We start from the raw sequence: 18,191 nt of genomic DNA on the forward strand, positions 1-18,191 counted from the left end.
TTTGTGCAGCACAGCTTCCAAATATGTCCAATCCACCTTGTCAAATGCTTTTTCTGCGTCAAGTGTTATCGCAGTAGTGGGCGTGGAGAGGAGCTTTGCCTTTTCAATTACGTGGGCTAGGATTCTGGTATTGTCACTTGACAATCTGTTTTTTAGAAAGCCAGCTTGTGAGGGATGGATTAAGGATGGCAGAACTTTCTGGATACGTTGTGCTAGAATTGAGGCAAAAAGCTTACAGTCTAAGTTTATTAATGAGATGGGCCTATAGTTTTTGGGGAGCTTAGAGTCTTTCCCTTCCTTTGGTATTACGGCAATCACCGCCTCTGCCAGCGTTCCCTTTAACTCACCTGTTACGCTAATCTCATGTTCAAAAGTGGGGATGTGAGCGTTTGTGCAAAACTTTTATAAAATGTTGCCGTAAAGCCGTCAGGGCCAGGGGCCTTTCCACATTTAAGTGACTTGATCCCACATCTAACCTCTGTCTCAGATATCGGTTTGTTTAAGGATTCTTATTCTGAGGGGGTAAGTGTTGGTAGTTCACACTTGGAGAGGTAGTCCTCCACTCTCTCCTTCCTCACATTTTCATTCTTGGCATATAACTTCTCATAGAAGTCTTTGAATAATTCGGCAATTTTAATGGGGTCGGAATTGGGGGTACCTTTGTCATCTAGTAGGGAGTTGATCGTGTTTTTTTTTATTTTAAATTTAAGGTAGGCTGCTAGCCCTTTTCCCGCCTTATTTGACTCGCAGATTTTAAAACATTTCCTCCTGTCTAGCCAGACTCCTGCTTTTTCACTTACTAATTGGTTATAGGCATACTTTTGGTTAGTCAAGTCATTTAGCGATTCCACACTTCTATTGCTCAGGTAGTCGTTTTGGAGTTTTCATATGTCTTTTTCTAGTTTTAAAAGGGCGGCGTTATGATTTTTATTTATTGCAGATGTTATTTTTATGATGAGACCCCTTATAGTAGTCTTCAGAGCCTCCCATCGGACGGAGTCAGTGGTGTCATCCTTTTTATTAATTGTTAAATATTCCTTAAGGGCGCTTTCTATGGTCTCTCTGTGCTTCTCATCATTTAGGATGGTGTCGTTGAGGCGCCATAATGACTGACGGACTGTCGGTTTAATGTTTGATAAAGTCAGTGATATGCATGAATGGTCGGAGACGAGTCTTGGTTCAATGTTTGTGTCTTCTATTCTAGCTACGGCATTCCTAGTTATGAATAAATAATCGATTCGTGAAAATGAGTCATGTGGGGGGGAGTAGAATGAGTAGTCTCTGCCATCGGGGTTCTGTATACGCCACATGTCTATCATGTTAAATCTGCTGCATAGTTTAGTGAATTCCTTATGGGCCTTGCTTGGTTGGAAGGTGCACCTAGAGTCCCTATCCAAGGCAGGATCAAACGGAAGGTTGAAATCACCTGCTAGTATATGAACCGCTGAGTCCGGAATAGTGTTGATCTGTTTTGTGAGTTCTAACCAGAAAGATGGTTCATGTGTGTTGGGGGCATATATCGTTGTAATGTAAAATTCAGTGTCATCCTTGATTAATTTCACCGAAATCCATTTGCCTTTCGTGTCCACGGAGGAGGAAACCACTTCTACATTGGCCTTCCTTGCTAACAACATTACCACCCCGTTCTTCTTAGATATTTCTTCCGAACCCACCACTTCAGTAAAGAACTTGTTACGTAGGGTATAGAAGTGTTTCGCCTCCAGTTTTGTTTCTTGTAACAGGGCTATGTCTCCCTTTTGCCTACGGAGGTAATCTAGTATTTTCTGTCGTTTAATCGGTTGGTTCAATCCCTTCACATTCAGTGAAAGTATTTTAAGGTTGTCTATGGTCGTTGTCCCTATGGGAGTGTCTACAGTAGGAGCCATCATGTGTCATATACATAACATTCCGATTTACTGTTTAGAGCTATAGCACTATAAGCTATTACAATAGAACCCAGGCACAATGGGTGCAATAGTACGCAGGACCTAATGTTAGTGTAGGTAAGAGCAGAAGTGGTTTCAAGGAGCACATTTGTTTGCAAAATAGTATGTAAAATAGAAAAAGTAAGACAGAACAGAACAAAATATGCAAAAACAATCCCCCCCTCACCCCTTCCAACCTCCCTCCACCCACCACCCTCTCCCACAACCCTCCCCTCCCACCCCAATAGTAGAAAAAGAACATGGCGACACGGGAGTGACCGCGAGGCCACCTCCAAGCAGCTTACTTAAACCTATTAGACGTAAGAGCTGCAAACACAATTCAGAGCATAAATGTAACATGTACGTAGACAAAGAGACTTAATAATACTACACCAGTGATCTCTTCAATAGCCTCTATCTTGACTGTGACAGTGTAGTTGAGGTACGTCAATAACAACTAATGAAATGCCCAGGTGAGTCAGAAGCCTGACAAATGAATTTCAGAACATAATTGCAACATATTCGCATGCAATGGAACTTAATAATACTACAACAGTAATCTCTACAATAGTCTCTATAATGACTGTAAAATGAGTCATAGAACAAAGCGAGTGAATCATGAACATGCCAGTAGAACAGTAACACTTGGTATCCATTTCTGGCGATTATGAGACCTCAGCATGAATTAGAGACATTGATTAGTGACTAGAGCCATGGCTTCTTAGCATATAGAACATAATGCAGAGCGGAAACACCCGATAGTGGGGACTATGCTTAGATCTCAGTTAGTTGGACGATGAGACGTCAGAGAACAGGACCCAAGTAGTGTTGGATTAATACAGGGATCGATATCAAATGCTCACTTGAAACCGGTTGCAGTTGCGCCCATCAGTTCCGGGGGGGAAACTTCCATATTGCCATCTCCCTGGCTGAATAGTAGGCGTCGTAGTTTTTGTGGGTCAGAAAACACATGGGAGACACCTTGAATTGTTACTTTGAATTTGGTCGGTCCGATAAAACCATACAGGTGGCCAAGTGACTTTAGCTGTGGTCTCATTGCAAGAAAAGCTTTCCTGATATCCATAGTTTCTTTACTGAAGTCCTGTGAAATAAAAAATGTGTGACCTTTCCATAACACGTGGTTATGTTTGCGGACGAAGGTAAGTATCTGTTCAACATGTTGAAACCTCCGCGGTTTGCACACTATCGCTCTTGGGCCTTTCTGATCATTTGTTATTCGTCGCGGAACTCTATGTGCCCTGTCGAACTCTAGTGGCTGAGTGAAGGTTAGATTCATGGCCTGTGTAAACCATTGTTCGAGGAAGGTTATGCATGAGCCATGGGATTCCTCTGCTTTTTCTGGCATGCCAAAAATTCTTAGGTTCCCTCTTCTATTTCTGTCCTCCAACTCCGCAACTTTCCTTGAAAGACGATCAGAGGATAAGTTGAGGTTCTTGATGGCTCCACAGGTCTTAGTCTCGGAGTCTTCCAGTTTGCTTATCCTGTTTTCAGATTCAGCTAGCCTCGAGTTGATATCTCTGATATCTTGTCTGACCGCAACTACCTCCTCTTTTGTGGATTTGGCCAGGTCTCCAACTTCTTCTAGTCTGTTCAAAATAGTTTTCATTGCTTCAGCAAATTCTTTTTTCCCTTTAACCCCTTTACTGCTAAGGCATTATTCTTCTGATCAAATAATTTGCATTGAAATCAATGGAAAGTCCATGACGAGTTACCCTTGTCATTAGCAGCCAAGAGGTTAAACTGTGAGATTGGCGCTGGCGGGTCCGACTTCAAACGTTTGGAGGTTTACCCATTCTCTTTGTCCCCCATTCTGAAGGCAGATGTCAGGGGTTGGCTAATGACTTTTATATCTCTTGTGGATAGCCTGGTCCAAAAGTATTTTGCGTCAAGCGCGCCACTAAATATTTAGGCTTGCTTCCGTAAAGGCCTACAGCGCGCAGAGTTGCATTCAAGCCTGGCGGGAAGTTGTGGGTAGCGATTTGCGCCTTATTTAAGGGATTGTTAATCTTCCCTGCGCGCTCGGTGCATTGGCGTGGAGAAGAGGCAATTCAAAGATTTGTTAGGATGCATATGTTCAACTCTGTGTTAATACCCGTAATAAGAGTACGAGGCTGTGTCATTGAGCGTTAGAACCAGTCGCAAAGCAACAGCTGCCGCCATTTTGTGTGCTGTGTGACTCGTGTCCTTGACTGCCGCGCACTGTAGACAGACACCGTCAGGCTCCCAGACAATGTGTATATAAGTCTCTGTCGTCAAGTATAGTTGGCCTCATCAATCTCGCATCGGTAGTGCGGATCGTAGGAGCGGGGGCGCTGGGTGCCTCGTGTGAAGTCGGGAGCGCGATCATTCCGCCATTTAAACGATCACTTCTTTGCACCATTTTTTTTCCTTCCCTCTATTTAGCCGACACATGCATGTGTAAGAAGTATTCTCTTTACTCACGGCTCTGGTGTAGTTCATATCGCTGAGTGGAAGTCCTTGAGGTCATTCTCAGTACTGCTTAGGCTCTTCCTCGACCTGCGGTGGAGCGGACCAGGTGTCCTGGGAAGCCGCGTAGTTACGGCCGGCGTCGGGTTCCGTCCTGCTCCGCCTTAATCAGCGGTCAGGACGAAGAGGTCTTTTTTTCCGGGATTCCGAGCTCAGATTCGGTTCAAATTTGCAGGATAGCTAGGGGTGATGTTCCGACATACGAATTCCCTCTTAGATCAGGAAATGGGGTCGGATAGCAGCCCTCTGCATTCAAAAGGTTGTAGCTGCCTGGAGGAGGACAGAATTACGCCGCCATTCTTCCCGGCGTCCAAGCCACGCCCCCACTGTGAATGTAGTATTAATAATTGATATACTCATGTGCTGTTATTTATTTATTTTGCAGTTTTATATAATGAAAGCTCGACCTTAAGGTACTGTAGCGCTTTACATGTGCCCTAGTTAAATTACACAAGGACACATTCCCTTTTTAGGTACAGAGAGATGAAGTAGATTTGTGCAGAATCACAGGACGTTGAGCCAATGTTGAGACTCGAACCTGGATTCCCAGCTACCAAGTCTGTGGCTCTGGCCGTAACACCACATCCTTTCCCGTTAATTTAATTTCACTTTTAGGTGTTGCTATTTATTTGCATAAATATTGAGTCTCCATGGGCAGCTAACCCCAGCTGTGTAAGCTTCTGCCATAGGCAGATTGGGATTGGTCACAGTGCCTGGGCTGCGGCCATGGCCTGTTCTTACCCTTCAGCTTGTGGCTCAACCCCAGGTGTCGCCACTGGCCAAGCATAACAATAGTACACTCAATACTTTAAAAAGCAAATCTCCATTGGATTCACAGATCCCATGCTGGATTTATAAGGCCTCGGAACTCAGGGAGGGGCCAGTATTCACATATTCAACACAGGATCTGGGAATCTTACGAGAATAACCATTTTTTTCATTAATATTTTATTATGAGGAAATGGGCCTTAGGAGCAGGGTAGGTTTACTGAGGCCCCTTTTGCCAGTTATCATTTTATTTTTTCCAACCCTATAATCAATGAACAGTGTTGGGTAATGCAGCGGGAAGAGAAATGCTTCTGTGATGTCCAGCCTATCAGAACTTAGCAGATTCAGAAACACATTGTTAGATATACTAATCCACAATGCAGAAAGGGAGAAAAGAACCCCATTCCAAGGGAGCACATTGAAGCAGAGTGGCACAGAATTTTCTCCCTATTAAAAGACAAGAACCATTCTCGCCTTTAGAAGTTTATAAACCGACTGGGTAACTTGGCACCAACCAAAGAGATGGGCGTGGCAGAAAGGGACAGAATCAGCAATGTCAAGCAGTTATACACAATGGACCAGGCGGCAGCAACAACACTTCCTCCATCCCACACAGCCCCAGATCCTTGAGTTCAAGATGGCATCACTATCACAGAAGGTATTGTAACAGCCACCATCAAGAAAATGAGGAGTGACGAGGCACCAGGACCAACGGGATCCCCGCCTCCATGTTTAAAACTGCACAAGACTTTGGCTCAGAATCCTAAAGCCACATTGTAAAAATACCTTTGCGACTGTCCTGTTTGAGGGGCTCAATCCTCTTCCCAATTCATAAAAAGGGAGACCACTCCAATCCGGCAAACTATTGACTCAGCATCCTCCTTGATATTGCAGCTAAAGCATATGCCTGTATCCTCTTGGAGTAGATGGAAGTCTGGGACTCAGAACAAAGAACCGTGCCTTTTTACCAGTCTGGATTAAGGCCTGCCTGCTTAGCGATTTGACAACGTCAGAGCATTGACTCATTTATCCAATCAAGCTGTAAAGAGCATGGGATAGACCAGGGCAAGCTATGGGGGAAGCTAACAGCATGAGGGATCCCACCCTTGCTAGTTAAGGCAATAATATCTCTATTTCAGGAGACTTGGTCCGGGTAAACACAAGTCCCTCTACAGCCACTGTTAGGGTGCTACCCAACAACAGGCTCAAACAGGGCTGCGTTCTGGCCCTCCTCCTTTTTAATCTTTACTCCGCAGAACTGGGCACTGCCAGGAAGGGGCCAGCTTAATCACACCAACACGGAGTAATGTGTGCCTTCCCATCTTGCAGTATGCAGGCGACTCTGTAATCATGGACCATACCAGAGTAGGTCTATAGTGAGCCCTCAATGCCCTTCACAGTTTCAGCCAGAAGAACTAACTTCAAGTGAAGTTAGATAAAACTAAGGTCATCATCTTTAGTAAATATCCACTCCAAAAAAAACAAATTCACTGGCAGCTTGGAGACCCACAGATTTCGCAACTCCAATCTATAATTACCTTGTTGTCTGGTTCACGGAAGGGGTCAAACCAGCAGGGGTTTACAAAGTGATGCATCTACCTAGATGCGTCACTTTGTAAATATGACGCAACAAGGCGCATTTTTTACGCCACTGGTGCGTAACAAAAAGTGACGCTCCGGCGGCGTAAAAGTGACGCACAGCCTCATAAATGAGGCCCCAAAAACCTAGCCAGACTAGGAAAATTCACAGAGTTCATCCTTCTCGCACACCTTAATGCCCCTAGAGGGTGACATTAACTTTTGGCAGTGTACCTTATGCTCCTTGTGTAACCCCCACGATTTGCTGCCTGCTTTCACTATCCACAGCTAAGGCCAAACACAAAGCTCCTCAAGTCCCAGTGGGTTAGCATACCACAGGATGACCATCTTGCATTTAACATCCCCCTGCATCACCCTTGTCGCCTCATCCAGTGGTGACTGGGTCGCTAAATCAGTATGGACTAATATTCCGACGTGCCCATTTGCTAAGCATCCTGAGTTCCAAAAGCGCACCAGGGCTAGCTTGCACTTTGCACTTCTTGGAGGCCACCTTCTTTGCACAAAACTATCAAAACCTTCTGGTCTCATTTGTTATCTCTTTTTGTTATCCCTGAATAACTTTAACGTTGTCTATAGGAAGTTGTTCTCTTTTTAGTAACATCACTGTATGTATTTTACATTTCCTTAAAATGTGTTATCAATTATAGTCTAGCATTGTATCTTTGCGTAATTACACTGTAGGGTTTCAAACATGCAATGACTTTAGTTAATCGAACATGAAGAAATAAATAAATAATTTGAAATATCTTGAGTACTTTTATTTCTTTTAATAGATTTGAGAATCCTTTGAGGAGTCGCAAATCCATAGAGAATTTACAGATTGATGTTTCAGACATCGCTAAAATGTAATGTTGTAATATCTCTAGGCATAACCAAGAACCTTTTTAACGCTAATTTGCTCAAAACTACTGTACAAATTACAACAAACATTTTTGAGTACAGATTTAATACACCAAACTTATTTTATGAACATCCAGACTAATTTTTTCTTGTTCCAAATTTACTTGCCAAGATATGCAGACACTTATTTTCAATGTTAGCAGACAGTGCATAAGGGTCTCTGGGTTATAAATATGCTCGCATATGTCTATGTATCTTTTGTCACATCAAGAGACCTGGCACATCAATAGAATAAAAAGAGAGTGTCTGTTTGTCTTTGTTTTTCTGTAAAAGCATTTTAACGATGTCGTTTTCAACCTAGAATAGGTCAGACATAGCACTCGAGGTGGTATCCATAGATACCTAATTCCCCATCGGAGAACTGTTTACTCTTGATTCTGTTATTTTCCCTGTAGAGACACGTATGCAGCAGATGGGAACTAGTTGTTTATTGCTTTGAGTCACTGTAGGATGCAATATTCAAATATAACTGTAAATGAGGAATCCATCTTTTTTCTTAGGCTGTTATTCTTTTATCTTTCAGGATAGCGATCTTGTTATGACCTTCAATGTCTCGATGCATCGTTCCTGGTGGATGGAAAATGGGCCTGGCTGCACCGTGACATCAGTCACCCCTGCACCAGACTGGGCCCCGGAGGATCACCGCTACATCAGTGTCTCAGAGTGTTTGCTTGAGTACCAATACATCGAGGTCGCTCACAGCTCCCTTCAGATCATCTTTGCAGTGAGTTTTTCATCTCGTTTTGCCCTGTCTGAAAATGTCATACATTTGTTGGTTACACGCCTGCACAACGTTAGCTATATAATGTGTAAACATACTCCATCAGTTCACCTTGTCCCATTTGTATATGGCTTTGTGTTGATTAGTGGCAGGTGACTTGTTTCAATTCAAACGAAGTTAGGGGCAGATTTACAATAACTGGCGCATCCCCAGGGATGCGCCAGTTATGGTGCGCCGCACCTCCGCCACCCATGGTGCGCCGCATTTACAATGCGGCGCACCATGGGGCAAAAACGGCACAGATGTGTCACGCATCTGTGCCTAAAGGCGGCGCATTGCTGAAGTTGCGTCGCAAGCGCAACGCAGCTCCAGCAAGGCTCGGGGGTGCCCTATCTGTCCAATGCTGCGTCAAGTCTTACGCCTGCTTCAAGCAGGCGCAGGGTTTTGACGCAGCATTGACCTAAAAGTGACTGAGTGAAATCTTGTAGATTTCACTCAGCCACTTTTGCGAGGCGCAACTGCCCCGGAACGCCCACCCTGCGCCGGAACGCCCACATGTGGCGCAGGGCTTTACAACGTGACGCATCTGCCTAGATGCGTCACGTTGTAAATGGGTCCCAGGGATGCGCCACGTTTACGCCACCGTTGCGTGACGCAACAGCGGCTTAAACGTGGCGCAAGTCCGACATAAATCTGCCCCTAAGTGTTTGGCAGTCGGGTACCCCAAACTAAATGTGATGAATCCTCGGTCTGCCTGCTCAATTGTGAGTCGAGCAGCTCGTCATGTGTTTAGCAGTGGTACCCTGGCTAGCTCTGTTATTGGAAAACTAAACCGAAAACCCTGATGGAGCGGAGGCCCTCAGTTTAAAGCCATCAGACTGCCCCCCTCTACTTAGAGTAGACAGTTTGAGGAGGTTTTTTTCTGTCCGCATTGTCAGAAAAAAACCTGGTGTAGTGCAGATATTAAAAAACATTCGAGCAGGAGCAAACAAAGGATAATGAGGGACACAAAAGACAGCAGAAGTTTTCAGAGGTGGACGTGAGATTCCTGTGGAAGAACTTGTGTCCAATAATAAAATGCTTTATTGGTAAAGTTATTTAACGGTGTTTGAGTATACAAAAAAATTGGTTGGGTATACAAGTGTGCATCAGGGCTGCTGGTATCACCAAAGCACCATTGATGAGATGTGTACGCGCTGGTATGACTTACGATCTCGTACCAAAGAAAAGCTTGCACAATGATTCTTTGGGGCTCGTCATACTGGGAGTGGCATTTCTTTTGTTCCCCCTTTAAATCTGATGGATGAAATGATAAACAGAACCTTTGCACAGGAAGCTGTGTCGGGAGTTACAGAACACAATATTTCACATTTTTCTTCTTCAAGTACATGTTAGAAATTGCTATTTGATTTAGTGAACTCACATATACATCTGTTTTCAAATCATCTTAATATTTAGTCAAATTCTCAGACATATATTTAAAGCAAACAAATGTATATATGTGTGTGTGTGTGTGTGTATATATATCTATATCTATATCTATATCTATATATATATATATATATATATAAATATATAGTAGACAAATCATTTTTAATGTATTACACTTCTTTTAAAATTTACATATGCACTTTTACATGTTGCAGCACAAGCACTTTCATCTGTCTGTCAGGAGAGGTACCAATAATTGTTTACATTAAAATTCAATTGTTGGCGGTTTTGGCACAATTTTAGGTTGACATGATTTGCACAATGAATTTTAGGTATTTATCTAGTACATTGAACACATTTTGTTATTGTATTTATACATGTACTGTCAGCAGTTTTTTGCACAATCTGTATTGCACATAAGTTGCTCAATTGGTTTTAAGACAGCTATTAACCCTTGAAAACAAAATGGTTATTGTATTCATACACAAATTTTGTGATGGATTTTAGCTATTTATATAAACCAACTACGTTAAGATGGCAGTAACGAAAACTGTGCACTAATGCAACGTACATACCAAATGGTGTTAGAACAAGTTGCATTGGAGGTGAGACTCCAGAAGTACAGCCAAACTAAGATGCTGCAATCCAGTTCTCAGGAATTGCTCCAGATTCCTTGCTTTTCCAAAACTAGGATTAGTATGTGAGCCTTCACGGTAAGAACTGCTACCCTCTGGAATACCATGCCTGACCATCTTCGTAAAGCAGATTCGGAGACTGCGTTTAGGAAGGCCTTGAAAACTTGGCTATTTGATCTGCCTTAGCCCGTCCTGTTCTCTCTGTTCCCTGCTTGTTTTTTTCCCCGCTGATTAGCGCCGGGACACCACCGTTGGTGGTAGCCATGCGCTCTACAAATGAAATGGAATGGGAATTGTTTTAAAATACCTAGAATACCAATTTGTTGAAAAAACTGAGCAATGCCAACATGTAGTATTTTGTCTATGTCCAGAACTAGTGTTCAACATGCATGTATCACTTTAGGAAATGGGTAAAAAAAACTGTATAAAAAGCAAAACAAAGCTGTGTAGCGCGTCATGTGATCAAGGCCCTTCGGGGCTGAAACGCGTAATGGTTGATTTTGAAATGGAGCAATAAAGACATTTTGCTGCACTTATCTGGTGGTCCGTGCTCCTATCCTTGTAGAAGAACTACGGGTTGGAGTATTTCCTGATATATATATATATATATATATATATATATATATATATATATATATATATATATATATATATATATATATATATATATATATATATATATATATATATATATATATATATATATATATATATATATATATATATATATATATATATATATATATATATATATATATATATATATATTACCTACTGGCGTTCGCCAGTAGGTATATATAGTTAGGATTTTTTCCCTATGGCATTTCTGAAAATTCTATGTCTAATAACTTTGGCGTTTGTGGACGGAATCGGCTGAAATTTTCAGGAAAATGGCACATTTTGTTTCTGAGCAGCCCCTGAAAATTTGGTGGGGTTTCGTCAAGGGGGGGCTGAGAAAAAAGGGGGGTCCCAAAACGCGTTTTTTACATTGAGTTTTCCATAGGGCGGTTGGACTCACTTTTAGCTCGAACGGCTGAATGGATTTGCACGAAACTTGGCAAAATTGTAGGGACTGTTAGCCCGATGTGCCTTTGCTAGGTCTCAATATATGTGCTTCAGTGGATTTTGAGAAATTAACGTTCAAAACAAGATATATATCTGTAACAGCGCTCTGGGCAGCGATCCGGTCCGCTTACTTTTCGCGAAGCGGAACTTTGCGCGCAGAAAGCTGATTGGCTCTCCGGTGTCTGTCAATATTCTAAACAGTCCGGAGCGGCCGCCATCTTGTCTCTCGGTAGGATCGAGAGAGAAGAAGAGGTGAAAAACGAAAGGGGAATTTAATGAAAGGGGGCAAGGTATCCCCCTCTTGACCCCCTAGGAATGTTGTTGGGGTTATTAAAGGGTCCCGTGGGGAAAAGAAAAAAAAAATGATTTTTCACGGTAGAAGCGCTTCACGGGCCGCGAACTGGGCCGCAAACTGGTAGCGAAACGGGAATTCGCCATTTTGTGCTTCGTTAATTAAATTATTAGGTATAAGGGGGTGCGGGAGACGTATCCTAATCCCCTATGTTTCCTGAGGGTGGCTGAGGAGGCTGATATATGTTGATACATCTCTTCCAGCGGCTGTGCGTGAGCTTTTTTTTTTTTGCTGCGTGACAGTCCGGAGCGGCCGCCATCTTGTCTCTCGGTAGGATCGAGAGAGAAGAAGAGGTGAAAAACGAAAGGGGAATTTAATGAAAGGGGGCAAGGTATCCCCCTCTTGACCCCCTAGGAATGTTGTTGGGGTTATTAAAGGGTCCCGTGGGGAAAAGAAAAAAAAAATGATTTTTCACGGTAGAAGCGCTTCACGGGCCGCAAACTGGGCCGCAAACTGGTAGCGAAACGGGAATTCGCCATTTTGTGCTTCGTTTTAATTGTTTAGAGATAAAAATTATCGCCGCACATCGGCCACAATGCATGAGTATCGTTGAAAAGTCAGCGATATTCATGCATTATCCAGCAAATGCTCTTAGCCGTGTTATCCACCTTCCATTGGATAACATGGTTAAAAACTGCTCTGTGCGTGAGCTTTTTTTTTTTTTTTTTTTTTTTTGCTGCGTGACGTTTGTTAACGTTCGATTCGATGGAAATCAGGAAGTGTTGACCACCATTTTGTCACTGCGAGTAAATATTTTGTTATAAATGAATCCTTATTGAAAAACATTGTCTGCGCCATCTTGCCTTTTTGTCCAATGCCACAATTTTGTCGTGCACGGCAGCCATTTTAGATGCCTTGACCAGGCCCACTCTCTGCACGCCGCCGATCCTCAGCATGGCTCCCCACCCTCGCAAGCATCTCCCCCACGCACTGGTCATCCCCGCTCTCTCTCTCATGCATGGGCCATATACTTCCCCCCATCTGCGCTGCTCTTCTCTGAGAATCACACCCTGTGCCCTCCCGACACCTCTCTTTCACCCTATTCACTACCGCACCCTCTGACACTCCTCTTCCTCTGTGTCCGATTGTCCAGGCCGGACCTAGGCTATCACCTACCCCTGCGGATGTAGTTTATGGCCCCAGCTGTAGAGAATTCAGACATGCCAACCCTCCCGATTCAGGCGTGTGACTACTGATTTCAGTGCTAGTCTCCCGCCTCCCGATTTCTGCAAGCAAAAACTCGGGGGCATATTACGAACAACTAGCGATAATTTTTGTCTCTAACTTGTTTAGAGACAAAAATTATCGCCGCACATCGGCGATTTTTATCGCAGATAAACCTTGCTATTATCGCAGAAAAGTCAGCGATATTCATGTATTATCGAGCAAATGCTCTTAGCCATGTTATCCACCTCCCATTGGATAACATGGCTAAGAACTGCTCAGGGCAGGTGTTAGATTTTGGAGATATTCGCGCTTAGCGCGAATATCTCCAAAAGTTGGTAATAGGAGATAGCGATGTTAGGGACTGTTTCCAGTCGCTAACATCTTGGCACGCCCGCTTTGCATGTCATTAGTGATAAGTATCACTGACATGCAAAGCGGGGCCCAAGATGGTCGCTATCTCCTTTTAGCTGTCACTAACTGGTGTTAGCGACTGCTTGGTAATAGGGAGATATTTTTATCTCCGCTTTCTTGGCTTTTAAAGCCAAAAAAGCGGAGATAAACCCCCTTGATAATATGCCCCACGATTCCTTGGGGGTTTCAGCTGACAGGGCTTGGTATTGTGTTACATGGTAATTTTTCCAGGAAACGTCAGAGGGTCGATGCAGGGGTTCTAGAAGAGGTGATAAACCATTTAAGCCTCATGAACAAGCGCATGGTCTTTTAAAGATTTGTGAAGTACTCGGGGCGGCGGTGTGTGTGTGTCCTCTTTCAGGAGCGGGCGGGGGGGGGGGCACTGCCAGCAACTTGCCAGGTCAGGTAGTGTTCAACACGTGCATCACCCTTTCTCTGCCTGCTATTGCGCTCCATGCTTCGGAAAGGTAAGAAAAAGAACGTGCATTTGAGTTTGAAATGTCCGATCCTGCAGCAGCACACTTCCAAAGCCCACACATGACAATAACCAGATTCAAGGCCCCATTCACCCGTTTTTAAAAAAATAGATAACACTCCAACAAAGTAAGATTATAAAACTTTATTAACTATTAACTATAACGAACGGAACAAAAACTAAAAACATTTAAACATTTTTCAACACAAAAAGCAACAATGGTTAGAAGCTGTCTTTTGTGCGAATAGTCCCAAGGCAGCACAACGTGCAGAGTTCTGGACGGCACCCAGGTGATGTCGCCTGGGTGCCGCACTGGTTTTGGGATCCTACAATGCAGCACAGAAAAACAGCGTGGGGCGTCCCGGGTGGTGCGGGGGGAGGCCTCGTCAGTAGCGGTCTGTTGTGCGAATAGTCCCAAGGCAGCAGAACGCGTTGAGATGTTGATGGGACTGTGTCCAGTGTCACATGGCTGACACAACATGTACGACAGGCACCCAGGTGATGTCCAGTAAACTGCCGCACTGGTTTTGGTATCCTACAATGCTGCTCCGAAAATTGGCGTGCGGCGGCCCGGGGGTGGGGGAGGCGGCGTGAACGGGCCTCCCCAGGTGGCGGCCATCTAGCTGAGTTGCGCTCGCTTTTGCGGCTACAGCGTCTCGCTCACCATGTTGTTGAGTTGCTTCCACTCTTGCAGTGCAGCGATAGGCGGCTGCCACATGGCTCTTAAAATGGCGGACGGCTCCTCGGTTTTGGGCCTGGTCCACTGAAATGGCCCTGGGACACCTTGGAACTCGGACGCTTGCCTGCTAGGGCTTGGGCTCCATTCTCGAAAAGCGTCCCCTCAGCCGTGAAGATTCTACAAAAGTCTTGGGGGCCCCCGACTCCCGCAGGCTTCCGGTGGGGAGCGGCTGCCATGATTGCTCGCGGAATGACCACGACGGAGCCACAAGATGGTGGTGCTCTCATGCTGACGCCAGCTTCAGTCTGAATGATCCAGAAACAAGGTGGGGCTTTCATCGTTTGGAAAAAAAAAATGTTCTAAACCAATGAAAAGTGTTATTTTTAGGTCATATGACTAAGCCTTCCATCTTTAGGAAACCAAAAGTAAAATGAACCAATGAAAAGTTTTATAAACAAGTCACATGACCTGTTATGCGGCATAGGGCTACAAAAAGCGTAGAAAATCCGTTGGCACGTGAGGCAGCGTCAGTAGCGGACCGATGTGCGAATAGGCCGAAGGCAGCACAACGCGCCGAGATCCGGATGGCACCGAGGTGGTGTCCAGCAAATTGCCGCACTGGTGTGGCCATCCTACAGTGCTGCGCCGAAAGACGGCGTGTCCAGCTGAGTTGCGGTCACTGTTGCGGTACAGTGACTCGAACGCGCCGAGATCCGGATGGCACCGAGGTGGTGTCCAGCAAATTGCCGCACTGGTGTGGCCATCCTACAATGCTGCGCCGAAAGACGGCGTGTCCAGCTGAATTGCGGTCACTGTTGCGGTACAGTGACTCGAACGCGCCGAGATCCGGATGGCACCGAGGTGGTGTCCAGCAAATTGCTGCACTGGTGTGGCCATCCTACAATGCTGCGCCGAAAGACGGCGTGTCCAGCTGAGTTGCGGTCACTGTTGCGGTACAGTGAGTCGAACGCGCCGAGATCTGGATGGCCCCGATGTTGTGTCCAGCAAGTTGCCGCACTGGTGTGGCCATCCTACAATGCTGCGCCGAAAGTCGGCGTGGGGTGCCCCGTTGGCTTATGAGGTGATGTCAGTAGTGGACCGATGTGTGAATAGGTCGGAACCAGCACAAGGCGCCAAGATCCGAATGGCAAGTCCTGGATGTTGAGTGCCTCAGTTGAGAGTTCTGAGCAGTGCTTGTAAGACTATCTGAAGTTTATTATAAGAATCAGAGTAAGTTGAAGACTGTCTGAAGCTTATTTGCACCTTTTGCAGCTTCACTATTGCCCAAGGTGGTGTTCAGCGGAACTTTTTTCCTTTTCCTTTCTGCTTCTTTTCCTACAATCCGTTTCATCTGAAGACACGACCAGGTCCCTGAATGTGTGTAGGGGGACGCTATTGAGTGAATGAAAATGGCGGCTTGTCCAGCTGAATTGCGGTCACTGTTGCGGTACAGTGAGTCGAACGCGCCGAGATCCAGGACCGATGTGTGAATAGGTCGGAACCAGCACAAGGCGCCAAGATTCGAATGGCAAGTCCTGGATGTTGAGTGCCTCAGTTGAGATTTCTGAGCAGTGCTTGTAAGATTGTCTGAAGCTTATTTGCATCTGCTGCAGCTTCACTATTGCCCTTGTGTGGCCAAAGGTCGCACATGACATAGGCGGCCAGCTCCCGAGGTCCGGCGGAACTTTTTGCCTTTTCCTTTCTGCTTCTTTTCCTACAATCCATTTCATCTGAAGACACGACCAGGTCCCTGAATGTGTGCAGGGGGACGCTATTGATTGAATGAAAATGGCGGCTTGACACAAAGCTGACTCAAGCGTTACTGTTGATGCTATACAGACAAAAATTGGTTTTCAGTTTGTACATTCTTCATGTTTTTTTTTTCCATCCAAGTCTGATTGAGAGTTTGTAGAAAAATGGCTTCAGATTTTCCACATACTACTCTTCAACATTCTTCCTAAATGTAACAATGTGAAACTCACTAGGAGAACGGCTGTTTCTGTTTCCTTTCAAAATGCTGCCAACAATATTTTCTGAATGGAAGACACCATCTTGTAGCATAAAGGGCCGAAAGGGGTTCTGGTCTGGCCGATGGTTGGTGGAGACATTTTGACTATATCTTGGACCTGCCCGGCCTCGCCCAAAATGGCGCCGGTATAAATGGGACTCGTAACTCCTTGCCCGCAAATGTATATCTAGAAAATGTTATTGTAAGTGGCCCTGTCCTATTTTAATTACAAAATGTATGTCCACCGATTCCGCAACTGTTAGACACCTTAGTTCTTGCAACCTAATGGCCCGCTCGTTACGTTCCTCTACAGTGTAAATGTCTCCTCATCATATACGATTTCAGTTTGCTCCGTGGCCGGCCCACGTGGTTATAGGCCCGTATTTGTATACTGACATTTTCACAATAAAGGTTTTTAAAACAAAACACGGTAGTAGTATTTACATTGGTAAAGTTTTTACTTTTAGTCACTGTTTTCGAATCAGTAAAAGGCAAGTGAAATAAAGCAGTCCAATTACATGACGGATAAAAGGTATAATATGTAGGAACGCAGTAAAGATAAATGGTCAAGGGCAGTTGTGTTTTTCATGTCTGCAACATAAAGTGAATGATAAGAATCTGATAATCAGGCGTATCGGCGACTAAGACAGCAGGCCGAATCTCTTTTACTCAACGGTTCCGTCATGGAAGGAAGAAACGCCCTTTTTCTCGAAAAAGGAATATATTTTACTTGCAAGACAGTTGTAAATTTTCCGGGAAAGTACATTAGCCTGGAATATTATAACATATGTTTGAAAAAAAAATATTGTTCGAAAACAATAAAAAGCGTAATTTTTAGGTCATATGACCAAGCTTTTCATCATTAAATTAACAAAAGTAAAATGAACCAATGAAAAGTTTTATTAACAAGTCACATGACCTGTTATGCTTACGTTACGCGCTGCGCGCCGCGCCTCGGATCACTTCCGGTGCGCTAACGCGGCGTGTCATATAACGCATTACGCGACAACGTAGGTCAAGAATATAGTCAAAATGTCTCCACCAACCAGCGTTCAGAACACAACCCCTTTCAGCAGTCCAAAAAGTTCTGTTAAATGACAACAGAGGGGACAGGCAACAAGAACCATCAGTCAAAGAGGGGAGGGCAAGTTCTTCTCTTCCGGGTCATGTTGGGGCGCTACCGGAACTGATCGAATTGGTAGTCTACAGTGTTTCTGGATGTTTCAGACTAAAGCTGCGTCAGCATGAGACCACTACCATCTCGTAGTTCCGTCGTGGCCATTCCACGAGCAATCATGGCAGCCGCTCCCCACCAGAAGCCTGCGGGAGTCGGAGGCCCCCAAGACTTTTGTAGAATTTTCACGGCTGAGGGGACGCTTTTCGAGAATGGGACCCAAGCCCTATCAGGGAAGCGTCCGAGTTCCAAGGTGTCCCAGGGCCATTTTAGTGGACCAGGCCCAAAACCGAAGAGCCGGCCGCCATTTTGAGAGTCCTGTGGCAGCCGCCTATCGCTGCACCGCAAGAGCGGGAGCAACTCAACTACATGA

At 44.7% G+C, this 18,191-nt stretch overlaps 1 protein-coding gene across 1 annotated transcript in view; it reads left to right on the top strand.

The window, feature by feature from the left end:
- Nucleotides 1-8,226: 8,226 nt before the first annotated feature.
- The window catches only part of LOC147708233 (sodium/potassium-transporting ATPase subunit beta-1-interacting protein 2-like), a 54,114-nt gene continuing 44,149 nt past the window's right edge, over nt 8,227-18,191 (top strand). The window contains exon 1 of the mRNA XM_086925719.1: nt 8,227-8,424. Coding sequence (XP_086781845.1) covers nt 8,239-8,424 — 186 coding nt within the window. The 5' untranslated portion in view covers nt 8,227-8,238. The remainder of the gene's footprint in view (nt 8,425-18,191) is intronic.

This window comes from Lissotriton vulgaris, chromosome 6 (genome assembly GCF_964263255.1).
Source record: "Lissotriton vulgaris chromosome 6, aLisVul1.2, whole genome shotgun sequence".
Classification (NCBI taxonomy): domain Eukaryota; kingdom Metazoa; phylum Chordata; class Amphibia; order Caudata; family Salamandridae; genus Lissotriton; species Lissotriton vulgaris.